The following is a 21,433-nucleotide window of genomic DNA, read 5'->3' as shown; positions in this document are numbered from 1 at the left end:
CTTGAACATGTTTACAAGTATTGATGGTTCAATTAGATCATTCATCAATCACAGTTTACACGCAGGCATTGAAATCACAGTACAAAAAGACTTGTTTTCCATCATGTGAAAATGACTATAATCAACACAAGAAACAGCTGCCTTGATAAGGAAATATGTAGAAAATTTATTTGAAAATAGCCATTAATAATAATTAAAATATGCTGTAATAATGAAATTAGCTATTTCAATGCCCTTTTGATACTTGTAGCTAACTTTTCACAAAAATGAATCTAAGGATACAGTATAGATAGCGGTGCATAAATTTACATTCAGAACAAATGGAGCTTAGGTGCACAAACCTTACTGCATGCCCAAAGGAAAGAGCATAAATAAGTGGGAGTCCTGAGTTTATGGATGTATATTTAAGCATGTAAGCACATGTTCAGTGCATTCTGGGTACAAACTGTGCTCCTAAAATTAGTCAGCAGAATTGAACACTTATGGAATACTGAAAAACCCTTTGGGCTAGTTTTTCAGAATGACTGTTTGGCAGGTGCTTAGAGACTCAAAATTACACAAACACTTAAAATAATTTTCAGTGACACCATCTACTTTAGTTTTACTTCTGAAAATAAGTAAGCATGCATGCAACTTTTCCAGCCTCACTATGAGTTACACTGGCTCACATTATTTTGTCCATAATTATATAGTGCGGCTTAGGTCTTTTAGACAGCTAAATCAGTGACTGTGCCTAAAATAGTATACTTAAATATTTAAATCACCTGAGCAATCACTGCAATTTTGCAAGTGCAAAAATAAAGGCTGAGATAAAGTCAGGCTAAGGACCTGGAATTATTAATCCTTTCTGCACATTGGGAAAAGGATAATACCCATATTATTCAAGAGTTATATCAGGAAAGCAAAATCCAGTAAAGTGGTGCAAGCTAAGAAGCGACATATAAAAAAGCCTGAACATGGCACAGCTGTCAGACATGTCCTCGGGCATCTGAACAGTGGCCATGTGTTTTTCAGTGATTACCATAATTAGGCATATAGTAAATGGGGTGGGTTTTGGTTATGCTGACCCCCTCACTGTTTTTTCTGGAAGAGGCTCTATTCTGCAGTGCTGTGTGGCTGTTACATAGTGATTTTGATGACTGCTATAATGTGAGTGTTTCTTAAGGCGGAGAAGTACTACCTAAGTAACCCAGCGGAATTAAACACACTTTCCCCTCATTGATTTATTTGGATTTCTACAATAATAAAGAAGGTGTCTATACAAAGCTCTAGGCACACACAATACTAGGTTCAAAAATAAGATTAAACAATATCTTATTCTCAACAAAGTATGAGTTTAGCTTTCTTTGACCTTGACATGCTCCATTTTTCTAAAGGACAACCCCTTTTCCAGCTTAAACCCCTATTTAATGCTCCACTCACCTCAGAAAAGCCCACCTGCTATTTAAGGCTCCTTTTCCACTATGAGGGGACTCTGGGCATTCCCTTATGGAAAATAACCCCTACAGAACTGAATAAAAACTGAAAAATATTTGAAACATCCTGTAGAATGAGGGAAATAAATTCTTGCTATAAAATTCTTTAGAATGGATTTAAAAAAAAAACCTAAAGAAAGAATGTAATGCAGAATAAGATCCTAACAGGCTTTAGAGTAATTTCTATAAAAAATTATTAAGTGTCTAAAAAAACACTGGTGGTTTCATCCTTACTAAATTGTTTAGAACTTTTTCAGAAAGGTCTCAATTATGCACTTTGGCCAGTTACACTATTTAGGTACTTAATTACACCCACCTGACTGGTTAAAACACCTTTTACACCACTGGACGATTTACTCCTGAATGGCTAATGTTCCACTTTATTTTTACATGGTGCAGTGAGCAAAGTGAAAAATTAGCAGATCCCAAGCCTTCACTGTATGCAATCCTCTTGTAACGATAGCATGTTGTTTTACAGCCCAAGGCATTTAGTGAAAGATGAATGCGACAACTCATGATATGTGTACTGCTTCTTTAAATCAGTATCAGGAAGCTATACAGGAGGGTAAAGCTACAGGCATAAAATGTACACTATAGCAGAGAGACAGAGAGGACAGATTTAGGGATATTTTTCTTTTATTAGACTAAAGATCTTTATTCATTGTTAAAAGGAGATACTGTGTCATATTTTGCCAAATTGTCATTGTTATATGACTTGCTACAAATAAAATCATTAAAAAAAGCAAAGATCAGTAGCACTGCTAAAAGATTATATTGATTTATTTGAAGATACAAAAATCATATTTAGTAACTTGTATTACCATTATCTTGTGGAATATTTTATGTGGAGTTGTGTGACTGTTTTCCCAATAGAAAAGATACACATTTCATTAAGTATCATTAATCTGTATTTTCTGAGCCAAGCCTTGTATTGTTACTGCAAGTAATAAGGGAACTAGGATGGCTCCAATCTGTATATTTGTGGAAATGAAAACTTTGTGGAACCATTCCATTTGCACACATACATTCCACAGCTCAAGGATCGCTGTACAGTGCAAATACTCCAGCTGGGTGATTCAATATACTACTGTCTGAAACAAGCAGTCTGGTGTTGCTCTAGTCAAAATAAGCTACAGCCAACTTCATGTGGAACAGTTTATGAGCCTGTCTACTGATTACACTCCTAAGCCTTTTCTGAAGTGAATGAAAACACTAATGCCAGTTCCTCATCCATCAGGATAAAGCAGGTTATTGAATACTGATGCGCCTCCTTGAGGCCAGCTGGATAGCAGAGAAATCAGCTTAAAAATTAGCTGCAATATCTAGTCTAGATTTACAGTGGACAGTATTGAGTGAGAAAGGAACCATATAATCCAATTAATCCATTTAATATTTGTGCTCATAGATGATACCATCTTCTCTAGGAAGTGGGTGTGCAGGCAATGGGACTCCAGAAAGCAGTTGTAGACATCAGCTCAAAAGGGCAACTGTAGTTTGTGAAACTTTATAACAATTAGAGAAACTTACAGGCGATATTTAGGGATCCTGATCCTTTTGTGTTTGCATTCCTAGGATGGTGCCTTCTTAGTCAGAAGTGATACCAAGAATACACAGTTTGTTCTAGTGATTTGAGAAGTGAAGGATCCTCAAGATACCCTTTTCCTCTCAACTCGAACATCAGATAAAAAAGAGAGGTATTAAAAAATTTCAGAGATTTCAACAATGCCAATTGTGGCTGACTCCTACTCACAATACGTTTCTTAACAAAATGGTCAGTTTTCACAATGGAGAAAGGTAAATAGTGGTGTCCCCCAGGGATCTGTACTGGGGCCAGTCCTATTTAACATATTCATAAACGATCTGGAAAAAGGGGTAATCAGTGAGGTGGCAAAATGTGCAGATGATACAAAACTACTCAAGATAGTAGGCAGACTGCAAAGAGCTACAAAAGGATCTCACAAAACTGGGTGACTGGGCAACAAAATGGCAGATGAAATTTAATGTTGATAAATGCAAAGTAATGCACATTGGAAAACATAATCCTTACTATACATATACAATGACGGGGTCTAAATTAGCTGTTACCACTCAAGAAAGAGATCTTGGAGTCATTGTGGATTATTCTCTAAAATCATCCACTCAAAGTGCAGTGGCAGTCAAAAAAGCAAACAGAATGTTGGGAAACATCAAGAATAGATAATAAGACAGAAAATATCATATTGCCTCTATATAAATCCATGGTATGCCCACACTTGAATACTGTGTGCAGATGTAGTCACTCCATCTCAAAAAAGATTTATTGGAATTGGAAAAGACTCAGAAAAGGGCAACAAAAATGATTAGGGATATAGAACAGCTTCCATATGAGGAGAGATTAATAAGACTGGGACTTCTCAGTTTGGAAAAGAGGCGACTAACAGGGAATATGATAGAGGTCTATGAAATCATGACTAGTGTGGAGAAAGTAAATAAGGAAGTGTTATTTACTCCTTCTCATAATATAAGAACAAGTGGCCACCAAATGAAATTAATAGGTAGCAGGTTTAAAACAAACACAAGAAAGTATTTTTTCACACAATGCACTGTCAACCTCTGGAACTCCTTGCCAGAAGGTGTTGTGAAGGCCAATACTATAAAGGTGTTCAAACGGGAGCTAGATAGTTTCATGGAACATAGGTCCATCAATGGCTATTAGCCAGGATGGGCAAGAATGGTGTCCCTAGCCTCTGCCAGAAGCTGGGGTTGGGTGACGGCATGGATCACTTGATGATAACCTGTCTGTTCATTCCCTTTGGGGCACCTGTCATTGGCCACTGTCAGAAGACAGGATACTGGGCTTGACAGACCTTTGGTCTGACCCAGTATGGCCGTTCTTATGTTCAGTTTTGAAGTTTTCTGACTATAATACAGGTTCCTGCAGCATACTTCCTGCTTTATTGTCATATTCGTCATGCTTCTGGTTGGTAAACACACATATCTGACTTTTTTTTGGACAGATCAATCATTAGTCTATCTTTGATTTCCTGCAGCTTTTGAAAAATGTTCTTCTCCATCACAATTTTGTTTTTGAAGTTTTGCTGATAATTAATATATGCTGAGCTTCAACAGGAGCTACAGCCATAGTCTTTGGCAACAAAAATTCTGCTAAGGGAACATGCCCACATCCTAGCCTTCAGAATAATTCACTTTCAAGTGGTCTTGTTTCTATTTTATGCTCTATGGGATCATTATCTGACAAAGAAACATTAAGGAAACTGTTTTTCTAAGGCACCTTTGAGACTGAAATCTCTATACCAAGAATAACAATATAGTGCATGCTTGTTCTCATAGAGTGATACAACCATTACTTTAATGATGTCTCAAGTGCACAGTAAGGAACAAACAAACAAACTAAAAAAACAACCCCAAAATGTAAGTGCTCCTTTCATCTGAGAAGTGTACAACATGCATATTATGGAGTGCTGTAGCAGATCGAGCACTCACCGCCTCCTGCTGGTCAGACTGGGAATTAGCTCATCAGCCTCAGAGCGCCTCCTGCTGTCCGGTGTCTCACCTGCCTCAGGCCCTGTGTCCCTCCAGGACCCCAGTGACCCTTACCTTGGGGTTCTGCCCACCGCAGTCTCCCCACACTCTGTGTCTTCCCTCCCAGGGGAACTCCCAATCCCCTATACCCACCTTGCCTCAGTGGTTACTGCCAGTCATCATCTAAACCCCATTTTCAGGGACAGACTGCAGTCTATAATGGCCACTCATCACCAGCAAGGAGGTTGGACCAGCTGCCTCTGCCTCTGCCTCTCCCCAGGCTACATTTCTGCAGCCCCTGTACCTGCTTGGGCCTTTAACAAGGCTTCAGCCTGGGGAGTTGCCAGGCTGGAGCTCCCCAGCTCCTCTTGCCCTTCCCCAGCCCTGCTCTGCTTCTGGTACCCTGAGCTCCCAGGCAGCTAGGCCCTTCTCCCTCCAAGGCTGGAGAGAGTCTGTGTCTGCCACTGGCCCTGCAGCTCTTTTATAGGGCCCAGCCGGCCCTGATTGGCTGCCTCCCAGCCTTTTCCTATTGGTCCTCTCCCAGGACTGGCCTTTAACCCCCTCAGGGCTGGAGTGAGGTGACCACCCGGCTACAAATGCATTAATAAAATTTGGCTCTCTCTCTCCAAATTGTTTTGTAACATCTTGACTCCTTCATCTATACATTGTGGCAACCTTTTGTTCATTCAGATCTAAAAAGGCAATCTGCTTGGCCATGTCAAACATGGCTGTAGGGAGGCTTTTTCTAGAGGAGGGATTCCAACATAGCTATGATGTTCTAACCAATTGGTACAAGCATGAATAAGTCAAATGAATTGTTAGAATTCTCCAAGTCCATGTCAGAAAGGGAAACAATGGATGGCAGTAAGAGATTACCATAGGTAAATTATGAAGGATGTTCATTCAGGAGAAAAAGACGCACACACAAAAGAGTATTAACTCTATTGAGGCTGTGGGAAAATAGTGAAGTAACATGAAAATCATGTCAAGCATCTATCAAACCAAGAGTACCAAAAGTGCATTTGCACTAGGACTCTGCATTTTTTGTTCATTTTGCACCAACACAACTCGGGCCATGGTTAGAAGAGGCAATGATAAAAATGCCTGAATGTGCTATATTAGTGCTTCCACTGTTGCTAGCACCAGTGGAGCTGAACTGGGGCTGGAGAAAGAGTGAAAAATGTTGACAAGCCCTCGAAGTTGCCATCTATTTCCAAAATATGCTGCATGAAATTATAAAGATGAAGCACAACAGAATAATATGCACGGTGACAATATTATCTTGAGTGTAAAAATCTTCTACACAAAAGGGAATGGAAGTGCTTTATGAAAGAACAGACAGATCGATTCCCAGTTCTGTAACTGATAGGTAACAGCTGGTAGGTGTCAATGGGCACCTATCATTGTCATCAATAAATTTTGCAGTTGAAGAATTAACAGGCGTGAGTCAGCACAAGGTTAACTAGTTTCTCCTAGCGTTGCAGAATGAACAGCAATACCTTCATATGTACTAGCATACACTTTTCTAAGTGTATATGAGTTAAGGTAGTCCCAAGACTTATACATTTTATCCATTCTTAACTTCAAAAGGGAAAAAACACATTTTCTTTTTCGAACTGTCTTGATTATTGGTAGAGCTGGTCAAAAAAAATGCCTAAGTTTCAATTTTTTTGACAAAAGAGAGAGAGAGCGCAGAGGATAAATGTTTTGGGAAAAAAATTCACAAACATTTTCCCAAAATTTCAACCCATTTTAAGCATATGCTTACATGCTTTCCTGAATCGAGTGTTTGACTTCATTTGGACTACTCAATACTTAAATTCTTTCACTGAAGCTATGTTGATTTACCCCAGCTGAGTATCTGGCGCTCAGAGTGTAACTCTTTTTGAGCTATGCCTTTGAAAACAAAAGGGTAGCCAGAATTTTTTTTTTTCATATCCAAAAATTTGAATATTTCTAACCTTTCATGACTTCAGAAGAGCTGAAGTGATTTTTACTATCTAACTTATAAAATGTTCACCTTTGGGAAGAGAAGCCGCCTCTAAAACATCTGCCCCAAAGGTGACTGTTTTGTTATGATCTTAGATCTGACTTCTCCTTTCTTAAGCCTTTCATTTTCCTCTCTGTCTTTGTGGAGACAAATTCTCTTAAATAGATATGTAACTCTGATTTGGGGCCTGATCCTTTTGAAGCCCATTGTTCTCAGTCCCTTTTGTCAGAGAGATGGACAGACACTGTAATCTGATTTTCAAAGGTAATGAGTATCCCCAGATCCTATTCAGTTCAAATGCTCAGCATTTCTGAAAATGTCCTACTGTTTGAACATACAATGCTCACCTCTTCATAATCACCCAATTATTGTTCTTCATAAAAACATTCTATGGAGCTTGCTTCCTCTCCAATGCTGCAATAGTGGAGTATAAAAGGGATGTACAGGGCTAGTGAAGATTTATCCCTTAAATTTATTCATAAGAGTGGTTCCTCAGAATGTCCATCATAGGACAATAGTATAAAAAGGGATTGTTTGGTAGTAGGTTTTGAACTGCTTACCATTAACTTTTAGATCCTGGCTAAAACTAAGCTTTGGGACATGTATTCCAAAAATAACAACATAATCAAATAGTATGACACCAACCGGTAAAAGCCAGAAAATTCTAATTTTGGACAGACACTTCATCTTTACATGAGGTTGTGTGTCTGTTTTCAGCTTTAAGTGGGGAATTCCAATCACAATTTTTAATTTCCTACCTTCTGATAGCAAGTGTGTCATCATTAACATTATTCAAGCCTACTGCTTATTATGTGTTGGTAACTATTCAAAGTCCAAAAAGAACTCAATGACAGGCACCTGTAGGTCTTGAGATACCCAGAATACAGAGTATTACATTCAGCATAAATTCCTGAAAGAATAACATGAGTCTATAATCAGAAGCTTTCAAGAGGAGAGCCTACATAGAATTCTGAACACTTCCTTGACAAAAATACATCCTGATGAAATTCTCTAGAGGGAAAGTCCACCATAAATTTGAGGAGACATGATGTGCCAACACACATTTCTGCTAGATGACACAAAAGCTTCAGATGATGAAATATTCTTTTAAGAAAATGAACAAACATTCACCACTATCCCTGGCTAGTTGTCTTAGCAGACAGGCCAAACATTTCACAGGTGAGGAGACTAAACTTTGCTCTCACCATAAAAGGTAATCCCTCTAGAACAGGTAGAGAGAGGCACATTACTGAGCTAGCATAAGTAAAGGTTTTGTTGACTCTTACCATGCTGTGCTCATTTTGTAACTAAATTCTGACTCAAGCCACCATAGTATCAGTCTGGCATCTTCCACAAAAACAACACTTGCATAAAATAAATACTGTAAACCCTGGTACCATTAGACCAGGCTTCACCTGCTGGTACTTGTACTATGGTAGCTACATCACTAGTTTTCAAGAGAGCTGGTCAAAAAATGCAGAAAACTTCATAGAAAAAAAATTGAAACTAGAAATGTTTTCACCAGCTTTACTTTTTAATTTGTTCCCATTGGTATTTTGTTAATCAATTCCTGCTTGATGTCTTAAAACTTGTTTTAATTAGGTCACACTTTGCCTCCTTTTAAAATTTAAGGCTCTGAATACCAAGAAATAGCATAGTATTAATGCTTTCCATTTCCATGGTAATTGCATTGCACTGAAAACATATTATTTTATTTCTATTCTTGATACCTTGCTCTCTTATTAGGTTGATGCTTATTTTTCAAACTGGTGATTTTTCTTGAAGTTTAAATGTCTTCTGAAGTAAGAAATGAAATAGCTTTTTCTAATGTGATGCCTGGAGAGTTCATCAGAAAATTCATAAGCTTATTTTGCCCAGTTTTAATGAGTGAGGAAGGATAGCTCTGTTTGTGAAGTTCCCTCTTCTCCTTACTACAAGTGCATATTCTATAACTAGCACTTGCGTTACTGCCCTTGACCATTTCAAATATTCTGGAGTGACATTTTTAATCTGAATTTGGAATTTAGTGACTAATGAAAGAGTCCCGCAATTTATATAACATGGGCCAAATGCTGAGGTCTTTACTTAGACAAATTCCTAAATGGGAGCAAACTACAAATTGAGCAAGGACCTCACAATATGACTGTATATGTCTAAAGAAAGTATTAAAGGGAAAAAATGCTATCAACAGATGCTCTGCTCTCTAGAGAATGGAATATTCTGTGACCAGCCAACTCACATCACAAACCTAAACACACAGGGTGAAATCCTGGCCCTATTGAAGTCAATGGGAGTTTTGCCCTGGTCCCATTGAAGTCAATGAAGCCAGGATTCCACTTGATAGGTAATCATGTTCTTTAAAGCAATTCTCAGTTTAAATAGGGTTATACTTCCTAAGGGACACATTAGGGAAAGAGTTATTGTCTAGTACACTATGGCCTGGTCTACACTAGGATCTTAAATCGAATTTAGCAGCGTTAATTCGAACTAATCGCTCAACCGTCCACACCAGGAAGCCATTTAATTCGAACTAGGGGGCTCCTTAGTTCGAATTTGGTACTCCACCCCGACAGGTGGAGTAACGCTAAATTCGCACTTGCTAGCTCGAATTAGGCTAGGTGTGGATGCAAATCGAACTTAGTAGCTCCAGGAGCTATCCCACAGTGCACCACTCTGTTGACGCTCTGGACAGCAGTCCGAGCTTGGATGTTCTGAGCAGCCACACAGGAAATGACCCGGGAAAATTTGAAATCCTTTTCCTGTCTGGACAGTTAGAATCTCATTTCTTGCTTTGACATCGGGGCGAGCTCCGCGGCACCTGCAACGATGCAGAGCTCTCCAGCAGAGGAGTCAGCCCAATGCAAGAATAGAAAGAGATCCCCAGCATGGACAGACCGGGAAGTCCAGGATCTGATCGCTGTGTGGGGCGAGGAGTCTGTGCTGTCGGAGCTGCGCTCCAACAAGCGTAATGCAAAGACCTTCGAGAAGGTCTCCCAAGCCATGACACAGAAAGGATACAGCCGGGATGCGATGCAGTGCCGCGTGAAAGTCAAGGACCTGAGGCAAGGCTATCAAAAAGTCAGAGCGGCAAACGGACGCTCCGGAGCACAGCCCCAGACATGCCGCTTCTACGAGGCACTGCATGCCATTCTCGGTGGGTCTGCCACCACTGTCCCACCAGTGACCGTGGACTCAGTGGATGGCATAGTGAGCCAGGACAGTTCCTACTCGATGTTCGCCGATGGGCAAGACGACGAAGGGTCCGTGGAGGAAGGCGCAGGCGACAGCGAACACAATGCCCCTTTCCCTGACAGCCAGGATCTCTTCATCACCCTCACAGAGATCCCCTACCAACCCTCACCGGCCGTGAACCCGGACTCAGAGTCAGGGGAAGGATCAGGCGGTAAGTCGTATAAACAAGAAAATATTTATTTGCTCGAAAACATGTATACCAAAAATATAAATTCTATCTATAAATACTATATCTAAAAGTTTTTAAAGGGAAACTAAACGAACAGTAGGTCTACACAGATTGGGATGGAACAATAGTCCTCCATGGACAATTCCACAAATGCTTCAAACAGTTCCTCAAATACCCTCCGCAGGAGGTTTCGAGGAAGAGGTGCCTTATTTGGTCCTCCGGTGAAGCTCACTCTTCCACGCCACGACATCCTCAGATACAGGGGAACCATCGCCTCTACCAGCATGGCCGCGTAGGGTCCCGGTCGGTGAAGTGCTTCCCTTAACATCCTTTCTTTCTGCACTCGAGAGACACGCCTCAGGGTAATCTCGTTACTGAAGTGCTGCATCTAATTAGGGCAATTAGCGAATAGTTACTGTTCTTAATGGTTTACTTATACTTTGCATAACAAAGCCCCGCGCTTAGCAGCCACGTGCTGTAGGCCACACAGGAAAAGCATACATTGATCTTTCCTCTGCAGTGTCGGGAGTGGCTGCAAAAGGGTCATAGTATCTGATTTCCAGATTGCCTTTAGCACGACGGCACAGCTATCCGTTAACTGATAAGCATAATGTACTGTAAGGCTTACCAGGACTCTCTGCTAGAGGGATTCTGCTATCTCTCCCGACTTCTCCGCTCTCCTGTGCAATGGCGCAGCCAATCAGAGCGTAGGCCAAAATGTTGTGCTTCTCTGGAGACCACGTGACACTTGTTGTCCGGTACGGTCTTCTTCATAGAAATTGACTAGACGGTGTTCACTGTTCGCCAAAATGTATCTGTACAAGGAAATCACTAACTTTCCCCATCACACAGCTTCGGCTCCTTCCCGGACTGCCCCGGCATCCCCCTCGCAGAGACTGGCAATGATTAGACGGCGAAAGAAGAAGACTAGGGACGACATGTTCGCTGAACTGATGGCCTGCTCCCGAGCAGAGGCTGCAGAGCAGAAACACTGGAGGGAGACCCTATGTGAGCAGCATCGCACACTCATGGAACGTGAGGATAGGTGGCGGCAGGAAGACCAGCAGACCACCCAAACGCTGCTTGGTCTCATGAAGGAACAAACGGACACGCTTCGTCGCCTTGTTGATGTCCTGCAGGACCGCAGGCTGGAGGACAGGGCCCCCCTGCAGTGTCTCTGCAATCGCCCTCCCCAGCCAAGAAGTCCTGGCCCCCCCTCACCCAAAAGTACAAGACGGAGGGGTGGTAGAGGCCGTGAGAACTGTCACTGAACCAGAGCAGAGCGGCCGTGTACCCCGCACTTCTCACGTTAGAAATTTGTAGAAGTGCTTCCCTTATAGGCTCAGCCAGTCCCAAATCCAAGGTTCATCCCCCCACTGTTTATTAGATTAATAAAAGATGTTTGCTGTTAATCACTGTTTCCGTCATGTCTTTCCTGTCAGAGGATTTTTCGGTGTATGGGGTGGACAGGGGTTTCATACTTGCACGGTATAGCCTACAGTACCAGGGTACAGACTTGGGGAAAGGATCAACTGCGGGGCACACACACACACTGCAGTCAGTAGGCACCAGGGTCATTCTGTGTTGTGTATGCTGCCCCTGATCATTTCGTAATGTGTATGCTTGTCCAGGGTCCTAGCGCCTGCCACGCCATTACTGTGAAGGCAGGCTGCCCTTACGATGCACTTGCAACGGATCCACGAGCCTATCCGCTGCCCTGAGCCCCAACAAGAGCCCTCATCCACGGACAGATAGTCACCCTTCTCCCACACCCATCACCCCTTCCCACGCAGAAACCCGCAGCCCACTGCCGTCATCCAAACCCCTATGCAAAGAAGGCACCACTCGCCCCTTCCTGCAAACCCTCCCCTTCATGCAGAACCACTGTCATCCGTCCCCCACCCCAGAGACCTATGTAGGAGCAGGAGGATGTCAGTCCTCTATGGAGGAAGCGGTCTGTACGTCAGTGCACACCGTGCCCAGCACAGTATGCGTCCATGTCTCAACACCAGAACAGAAATGCAAAGTAAAAGAAAGATTTATTAATAATGAGTGTAACAATTAATTTGCTTAAAAACGTGCTTTGGAAGTGGGGGAAACTTGGAGAACGCGGCATGTAGCCGCAGATCCAAATCGACACAAACTGACACAGGCCCAGGGTCAGTTTCTCTTGAAAGCAAGTGGAGAGTCATAGGTTACCCTGCTCTCCGAGGAAACTTGCTTTCAAAGCCTCCCGGATACAGAGCGCTTCCCGCTGGGATATTCTCTCGGCATGGGTGTCTGGCTGAGCGTAAACTGCAGCCAGGCGATTTGCCTCAACCTCCCATCCGGACAAAAAGGCCTCGCCCTTGCTCTCACACAGATTGTGCAGCACACAGCATGCAGCAATAACTACGGGGATATTCTTTTCGCTGATGTCCGAGCGAGTGAGTAAGCTCCGCCATCTCCCCTTGAGACGTCCGAAAGCACACTCCACCACCATTCTGCACTTGCTCAGCCGGTAGTTGAAGAGTTCCTTCTCTCTGTCCAGGGCGCCTGTATAGGGCTTCATGAGCCAGGGCATTAGCGGGTAGGCTGGGTCCCCGAGGATCACTGTAGGCATCTGCACATCCCCAACCGTTATTTTGTGGTCCGGGAAGAAAGTACCTGCCTGGAGGAGTCTAAAGAGACCAGAGCTCCTGAACACACGCGCGTCATGAACCTTGCCCGCCCACCCGACGTTGATGTTGGTAAAACGTCCCCTATGGTCCACCAGTCCTTGCAGCACCATAGAAAAGTAGCCCTTTCGGTTAATGTAATCGCTGGCCTGGTGGGCCGGTGCCAGGATAGGGATGTGAGTCCCATCTATAGCCCCACCGCAGTTTGGGAATCCCATCACGGCGAAGCCATCTATGATGTCCTGGATGTTTCCCAGGGTCACCACCTTTGAGAGCAGTTGCTCAACGATTGCGTGGGCTACTTGCATCACAGCAACCCCCACGGTAGATTTGCCCACGCCAAAGTGGTTCGCTACTGACCGGTAGCTGTCTGGCGTGGCAAGTTTCCAGAGGGCTATGGCCACTCGCTTCTGCACACTCAGGGCTGCTCGCATCCGGGTGTCCTGGCGCTTCAGGGCAGGGGACAGCAAGTCACACAGTTCAAGGAAAGTGCCCTTACGCATCCTGAAGTTTCGCAGCCACTGTGATTCATCCCAGACCTGCAGCACTATGCGGTCCCACCAGTCCGTGCTTGTTTCCCGGGCCCAGAATCTCCGTTCCACAGCATGAACTTGACCCATTGCCACCATGATCTCCACTGCCCGGCGTACCCTGCTTTCTGAGAGGTCTGCGCCACTCTCCTCACCGCGCTGCCGGAGCCTCCTCGCCCGATTTCTCAGCAGCTGACTGTTGCAGAGGTGGACGATAAGGTGCGAGGAGTTGACAACGGCCATAAGTGCAGCGATGATCGCAGCGGGCTCCATGCTCGCAGTGCTGTGGCGTCCGCGCTGTCACTGACCAGAAAAGTGCGCAAACAGATTTCCCGCCGGCGCTTTCAGGGAGGGAGGGCGTTTGTGAGTGACGGTTGAATGATGACAGTTACCCAAAACCACCCTCGACACATTTTTCCCCCAGCAGGCATTGCGAGCTCTACCCAGCATTCCAATGGGCAGCGGGGACTGCGGGAACTGTGGGATAGCTTCCCACAGTGCACCGCTTCCAAAGTCGACGCTGGCCCCGTGAATGTGGACTCAGAAATTCGAATTAGTGTATTTAGTATGGATACACAAATTCGACTTCATAAGGTCGAATCCACAAATTCGAACTAAGTTGATTCGAAATAGTCTTGTAGTGTAGACAAGGCCTATGGTTCAAAGCAGCTAAATCCTCAGAGTTCTTGACCTCTGATGGGGTAGATACTACAGGGATACCCCAACTGCCTCCCAGGGAGCTGGGAAACAACAAGGCAAGGTAGAATCAGTGGAGGATGGAGAACACTATATTTAAGACATTAAGCCCCTCAGAGCAAGTTTTTATAATATAGGGCACTGATTCAGGTAAGCACACACTTTAAGTCTATCTTGATTGAAACTGGTTCTTAAGTATGTGCTTAAAGCGAAATGTATGTGTATGTGCTGGCCTGAATTGAATACTACACTTTTCTTGAGAGGCAAAGACACAATGTGTAGGGGGATGGGGGGAGGGGGAGGAGCGGAGATGGCAAGGAATTGTAAATTACTTCATTTTTTGCACTTACAAAAATTTCTAAGAATCTGTACAAAGAAAATGCAAAATCAAAAATGGAGAATTATGTACAAATCAAGGCCTGAGGCTTCAATATTTTTGTTAACAGGAGACAAAAGCATTTATCAAATGTCTAGGATTTGAACTTTAAGGAGTTAGATGCTGCAAGATGATGGCTAAACAATTTCTTCAGGTTTCCTTCTTGACAGTATATTACAAAAGGAACCCCGGAGAGAAGCTTCCTCAATAACAGGACAGAGTCCTTCTCAAAGACAATAGATGAAGTACCCTGAAATTAGAACTACAATAAGTAGAGTCCTGCAAATCCGCAAGTATCCGCAAAAATGGTCTGCGGATAGGATACAGAGAGAAATTTTGTATCTAGAGCCTTGCAAATCTGAATATCCGTGGATCATTTCTGCGAATCAGATGCAGACACAAATTTTGTCTCCATGGAAGGCTCTAACAATAGGCTTTTTCTGGACAATTATAGACTATTGTGTCCAGGTTCATTGGGACATGGTTTAATTCACATCAAAAATTTTAGTTTTAAAATGCCTGTTCTTTGGGGTTAAGACTGCTCATCATAAGTGGCAGACATTCATTTACTTTTATACCCAGCAAAAAGTGAACTGAATTAACAGGTACATTTAAACATGTGGGCGCACACACACACAATATTACATCTGATACTTTAAAGCAAAAACACTCAAGGCAAAAGAAGCTTAGAAAAAAATCTCTATCCTTCTACTTCATTGAACAATAAACAATGTATGCCTTCACTATGTAGTTAAGATACTGCCAAAGCCTCAGCTGATTTCTTCTAAAAGTAATAATAATATCTGCTTGACAAAACTTTAGTGTTTTATGCGAAGAAAAGGAATGTATTTAGTTTTATTTTGCATACTACTTTGCCTTGTAAAGACGGCAATACATCATATGATATTAAGTCATTTTTCACATCCTTCCTAATCATTTATTCATCAAAGCCGCAATTTTCCAATCTTCCTTTGATTTAAAAAGGTAATTTACAAAATAAATGCATTTCATTTTATTCTTGTCAGGGGCAAAATGCTGCCAACTGATAGAAATCAAGTCACTATTCTGCAGGATATGAAATTCCTGAGAGAGCATGGCGCTCATATGTAAAAAGAACAGGAATCCCAGTCATAGCTTGCAAATCCATGATAATATACATAGTTGAAAGCTTCTGTTGAAAAGCATAGTTGGATTTTCAATACTGCACACTTCTTTACTTAATTTACGTCAATTGGCACCCCTACTGTTTCAATGAAAGCCCTGGGTTTTTAATATAAATATATTAGTAAACCTTATGATAACTTTAAAATCATTATCTAAAAATCTTTCAGAGCAATGATAAATGTTGCATGCGGTAGAAAAAGAACCCCCAAAACACTACCACGAGGCATCTCTAGTTATTTTTAGAATTTTAAATTAATCCAGAACTTGCATTTTAGCTAAAACAAAAGTGCCTCATCTGCAATGTACATGTCATTATAGTATAACTGTTGGTTGTCAGAAAATGAAGTAAAATGGGAATTACCCTAAAAGACATTTCAAGATTCTCTCCACCCCAGATATCCATTCCTGCATCGTAAGTTCCTATCTCTTCAAAGTAGTTTCTGTCAATAGAAAATAGGCCACCAGCCATAGTAGGGGTCCTAGTTGAAAACAAACAAAAATAAAAAAAGAAAAAAGAAAAAAAAGAAAAATACCTTTTGAAAGACACTGAAATTTAATAAATGATACTATAGCACATGTCTCCAGACCTTTTGAATATAAAAATATATTCTAAATACATTAATGAAAATATATAAAATAATATGGTTTAGAATGTCTACAGCTCTACTCCAGCTGTGGGCCAAATAGTGCAGTTCTTATTCAGACAAAACTCCCACTGACACCAGGAGTTTTACGGAGTAAGAACTGCAGCATCACTCTGTACGTGAAATTCTACTTAATATGATGCACCTAAAAATCAATTTAAGTGGATGGAATATTGGCCTTTTGCATCTGGAATAGCAGTTTAAATCCAATCTGAAATGCTTAGTGAAGAGAGTTTAATGCCTTTAGCTCTCCCCTTAGAGACAGACTAAATGTTCATAAAATTACCAGGCATAATCTCCCTTAACAGGATTATAAATCTTTACAACAGGCAAATCCAATCAGAGTGCAAATTTCCTATGAGTAAAAATATCCTGTTTCCCTGTAAAGATTTTTTAGAGTTTAAATCTACATTAATGACAAATGTTTATCTGAGATAATATAAACATACATTATTGAAACGGTACTAATTTCAGGCTTCACAGACACTTGGCTTTGGCCTTCTCTTACCATCAGAATAAAGGCTGAGATAATTTCATAATCAATGCTTTTATTAGTGCATCTATAGTACTGTCAACCTAAAAGTAGTGCACAGCTAAGGGGAGAGGACAGAACTAGCATGGAATCTAAGTTAAAACTTGACCCTGCAAACATGGCTATGAAGAACTTTAGTCATATGCTCTAGTATTTCAGAATAGCGCCTTTATGTTCTATATTCTCCCTCATTGAAAAATTGGCCCTCCACACTTTAGTTAATCTGTTTGTAAATTCCTTAGGGTAGGATTGTCATCTGTCCTTACAACACCATACAAGGGAGTAAGAAGGTGCAAGGCACTGCGTTAATCCTCTGCATGGGTTACCTACATGGAGGGGCAGTGGGGGAAGGAGAGCAACTATTGTGGAAATGCTATTCCACTATTGTATAAATGGGTAGGCACGGGGTAGGGAGATTGGCAGTGTCTTGGCTCTGACCCTCCCTGCAATCCACTAGTCAGCAGATTCGAGCCAGTGTGGAGGCTACTGGTATAGACCAATAGATTACTTCCCTCCAGTACAAAAGGGAAGCAGAGAGCAAATAACGGCAATTAATTCTCTGATCTGCTCTGATGGTGCAGCTAAACCCTGCCCCTTACTGAAGGCAGGTTCTAAAGTTACATTCTAGCTCTTAATATTTAAGATGCTGATGTGATGAGGCACTTAAGCTTGAGCTTAACTTTAAGCAGACCCATTAAAGTAATGAAGTCTTATGTGCTTTGCTGGATAAGAATATCCAAGCACAAAAAAATTAGAATAACTATTAATTAGGGACTGGTGTTCAAATATGGAAATTGAATAGTGGTTTTATCCTCAGAATTAAGAACAGTTACAAAATGAATACTTAATTAGAATATGCATTTTGAAACTAATCTTTTCTATTACACTGTATACAAATATGTATATAGACGCACATACAAACAGCTTTAATATACAGCTGAGTCAATTTAGTAATTCACAACAATTAATTTATTCAGCAAGTTTTCTTTATACAATGGATTGTTTGTGAAGATTGAATATCAGATACTCAAATACAATGTTTAAAATTTGTAGTTTTCTCCTTGTCTTTGGTCAGATATGTCACAGGTGTCCCTTCCCTGAATGGATAAGCAATGCAACCACTTCCGGCACAAATACCCCTGGTGTGTGAATTTAAAATTCAGTTTCTACGAATGCTTGTGAATGTGACATTGCAGTTGGCTTTGTGAAACTGTGGATATCAATTTGATTGCTCAAATGAGCATAGCTCAACAGAATTCATTCAGTAATATGGGAAATTGTTTGCATTACCCATCCAGCTCTATTCAGCTATATATACCTGGATACACATACACCCTTGTGCACACCAAGGGACCTCTTCCACGGTTATTTTAGCACCAGCACAACTTCATTGGTGTTTAATAACAATGGGAGCACTAGTGTGCACTAGACACCCCTTTCTAACTGTTCCAGTGGTAAAGAAAGTTGGCTACTGGTCTATACTAGCACTCCCACCATTGCTAGTGCCAGTGAAGCTACACTGCTAAGAGATTTCCTTGAAATCCTCCATGTTACCTTATATACCTATACATATATTTTGTATGACATATACAGCTGATACCATAGAGTAGTTGCCTTTGCATAATTATTTCCTCTTCTGCCAGAGCTTACTAGGATAACTCCTAATAAGATAGCATAGTTCAGTGAAGAGCAAGCAAATGATATTGAACCTCTGCATTTACCTACATTTCACAGGTGTGTTTTTCTTCCCATGCTCTCTACACTGTAAGCTCAGATAATTAACTGTCTGTCATTTCAATATAGTTAAGCCTTCCTAGGTTTCAAAGCTGCTTAACTGCCTTCAACCTTGCTATATTTCTGCCACAAGTAATATCATTGACCCTCTGAACTATAATGAGGAACAATAATGAAACTGAACAGATGGTAATGATTTTTGGCTATGGCCCCCTACCTGACTGGGGCATTTCACTGTACGATATTGTAATACTGTAGGTGACGATCATCAAGCAGGAGAAAAAGCAAAAATTCTTGTAAATTTGTATACACGTCACATTATATTTTAGAGAGCACTTACCAATTCAAAAATATTAGCTTTAAATGACAATTGTATTAGCGGCTAGTTAAAGAACTCTATTTCTGTGTGAAATCATTACATTAAAACTTAAAATCACTAAGTTTGCTGGGTTTTATTTACATATTTGAAACTGACCAGATTCATCAAGCGATCACTAAGATTCACAAATGTTTTGCACAAACCTGCATGTAGCAAGGAATGAACAAATGTGAGCCAAAATATGAGCCCTATATTGCAAACACACATATAGGAGATTATCTTACTGAAATGAGTAGTCCCATTGGTTTCACATAAGTAGATTTACTCATCTGTGCATGAGATTGCAATATTAAGCCCTGATGTTTTGCATCAAAATCATGTGAAAATTTTCATTTTTGCAGCTTCGTTGTGAAAGCAAGTGACTCTTGGCAGTTTCAACTGAGTTTTACTTTGAGATTTGTGGGGCTTTTGAAATTTGATGGCAGGGTTGTGGGTGCAACTGCATAGAGATCAAAACTGTAAGCAATGTTCGCCTCAATCCTTACAAACTGAAACTACTGAGTATCATACAGGCCTACTGTAAAATTTACATACACATCAATAAAGGGGTTACCTAAATAAAACATGACAGCCAAAACTATTATCAACTATGTAAATTGTACTTGTTACATAAACAAAAGCTGTGCCGCTGTCATTGTAAAAACAACTATAATAGCGATAATAGAAAGAATAAAAGTCTTATTGATCCTTGCTGAAATTCAGCTGCTGCCACTATATGATTGTCAGTGCATTGTGTATGTTAGGTGTTGATTGTTTAAGAGTAAAGGTAGCATATTCTGATTTATTTTTCTGGTCTTATTTGGTTTGGTCTTTTCTGGTGTTATTTGGCTTTCTTGGTTTGTTCGGTTTTTGCCAACCAACTGAGATAGACCAGGGAAGAAGATCTGGCTCCTTGATGCTGGGTAAAAGGAGCAACATAGCACAAAAGCCTCCTAAAAGCCCCGTATCCTGATGAGGGATGATTCAGTCAGTGCAGGGCCTGTGGAATACTGCCTCCCAATGATCACCTTGCAAGCTAGGGCATAGGGACAGAAAGGCATACTGGTGGGGAGGCTGCAGACATTCTAGGCAGCACTATGGTCTATAGTGGAGCTGCCAAAAATTAGATAAGGCCTCCAGGGCTGTCCAAGTTATGTTGGGAGTCTCCTCAAGCCCTGGAGCAGCCTAGAACTGGGAGGGAAGAAAGTTGGCTTAAAGCGGCCCTACATCCCCCTGATCCTGGTTGTGAAATCCGTGCTGTACCTTTCAGAAGAGCAGCATGGAGTATTACCTGTTATATTTAACTTTGGCTCCAAGAATTCTAAGTGGAAATTGATGAGTTACATATTTTTACACTGACAAGATGGGTGAAATTGTATCTTTTACTGAAACAACTTCTCTTGGAGAAAGAAAGAGAGGAGCTTTCACGCTCCACACAGATCTCTGAAGAAGAGCTCTGTGTCAGCTTGAAGCTTGTCTCTTTCACCAACAGAAGTTGGCCCTAAAAAAGATATTACTACATCCAGCTTGTCTTTCTAACATCCTGGGACCAACATGCCCACAACAACACTGCACACAACATATTTTACAGTCGCAAATTACATGAATCACATTTAGCAACATGAGGGAATGTGGACAAGTCATCATTTCCTGTGGTACTAGGAATTATGAATGAGACATAAAGCTTTTTGCTCCCAAGTCATTAGTTCAACTTTAGCCCAGTTTAGCATGACCAACAATCCTTTCCATCGTACCACTCTATGCCATATGATTTGGTGGTCTCAGTCCAACCACAACCCAAAAAACAGAACTACAGTTTCACCAGCTGGCATCCTTGTTGACTGCCTCAACACACAGCCAAAAATGCAAACTATAGATCACCTTAAGGTATGCAAGATAAATAAGGACATTATCTATATGCAATCTGGAATAAGGATCCTATTTACATAGGTTCCTACTAGTATCAGACATCATCCAGTTGTTGGGATGGAGAATGAGAAAAGGATAAAAAAAGATATGTTCCCTACTCTCTCTATATGTTTGTTCTTTTATTTTTATTCATAGTAGTTGGCATAATAATAAAATGCTTAGGAAGAACGCAAAAATGTCAAAATAAAGAGTGACTCAATAAATGTTAGCACCTAGTGAACTGAGCTTTTAAGAAGGGAAGATGAATATGGTGATATCCAGAAAAGATGGACTGGTGTGGACAGCTTTAACATGCACAGCACAAAAACATCTGGTATTTTTGTCATTGTAGGTATGAAGACACAAGCTGCATTTAAACTGTTCTCAGCACAGACAGTATTCTGTTGCCTGAAGCATGATAATATG

General features: G+C 41.3%; 1 protein-coding gene across 7 annotated transcripts in view; it reads right to left on the bottom strand.

Moving 5' to 3' along the window:
* Positions 1–21,433, bottom strand: part of GALNT13 (polypeptide N-acetylgalactosaminyltransferase 13) — a 492,985-nt gene that overhangs the window by 126,381 nt on the left and 345,171 nt on the right. For all 7 annotated transcript variants that reach the window (XM_045032703.1, XM_045032702.1, XM_045032701.1 and 4 more), the window contains one exon: positions 16,193–16,310. In XM_045032703.1, coding sequence (XP_044888638.1) covers positions 16,193–16,310 — 118 coding nt within the window. The remainder of the gene's footprint in view (positions 1–16,192; positions 16,311–21,433) is intronic.

This window comes from Mauremys mutica, chromosome 10 (assembly GCF_020497125.1).
Source record: "Mauremys mutica isolate MM-2020 ecotype Southern chromosome 10, ASM2049712v1, whole genome shotgun sequence".
Lineage (NCBI taxonomy): Eukaryota > Metazoa > Chordata > Testudines > Geoemydidae > Mauremys > Mauremys mutica.
Note: the sequence above shows the minus strand (reverse complement) of the source record. Positions and strands in the feature narration are given on the sequence as shown.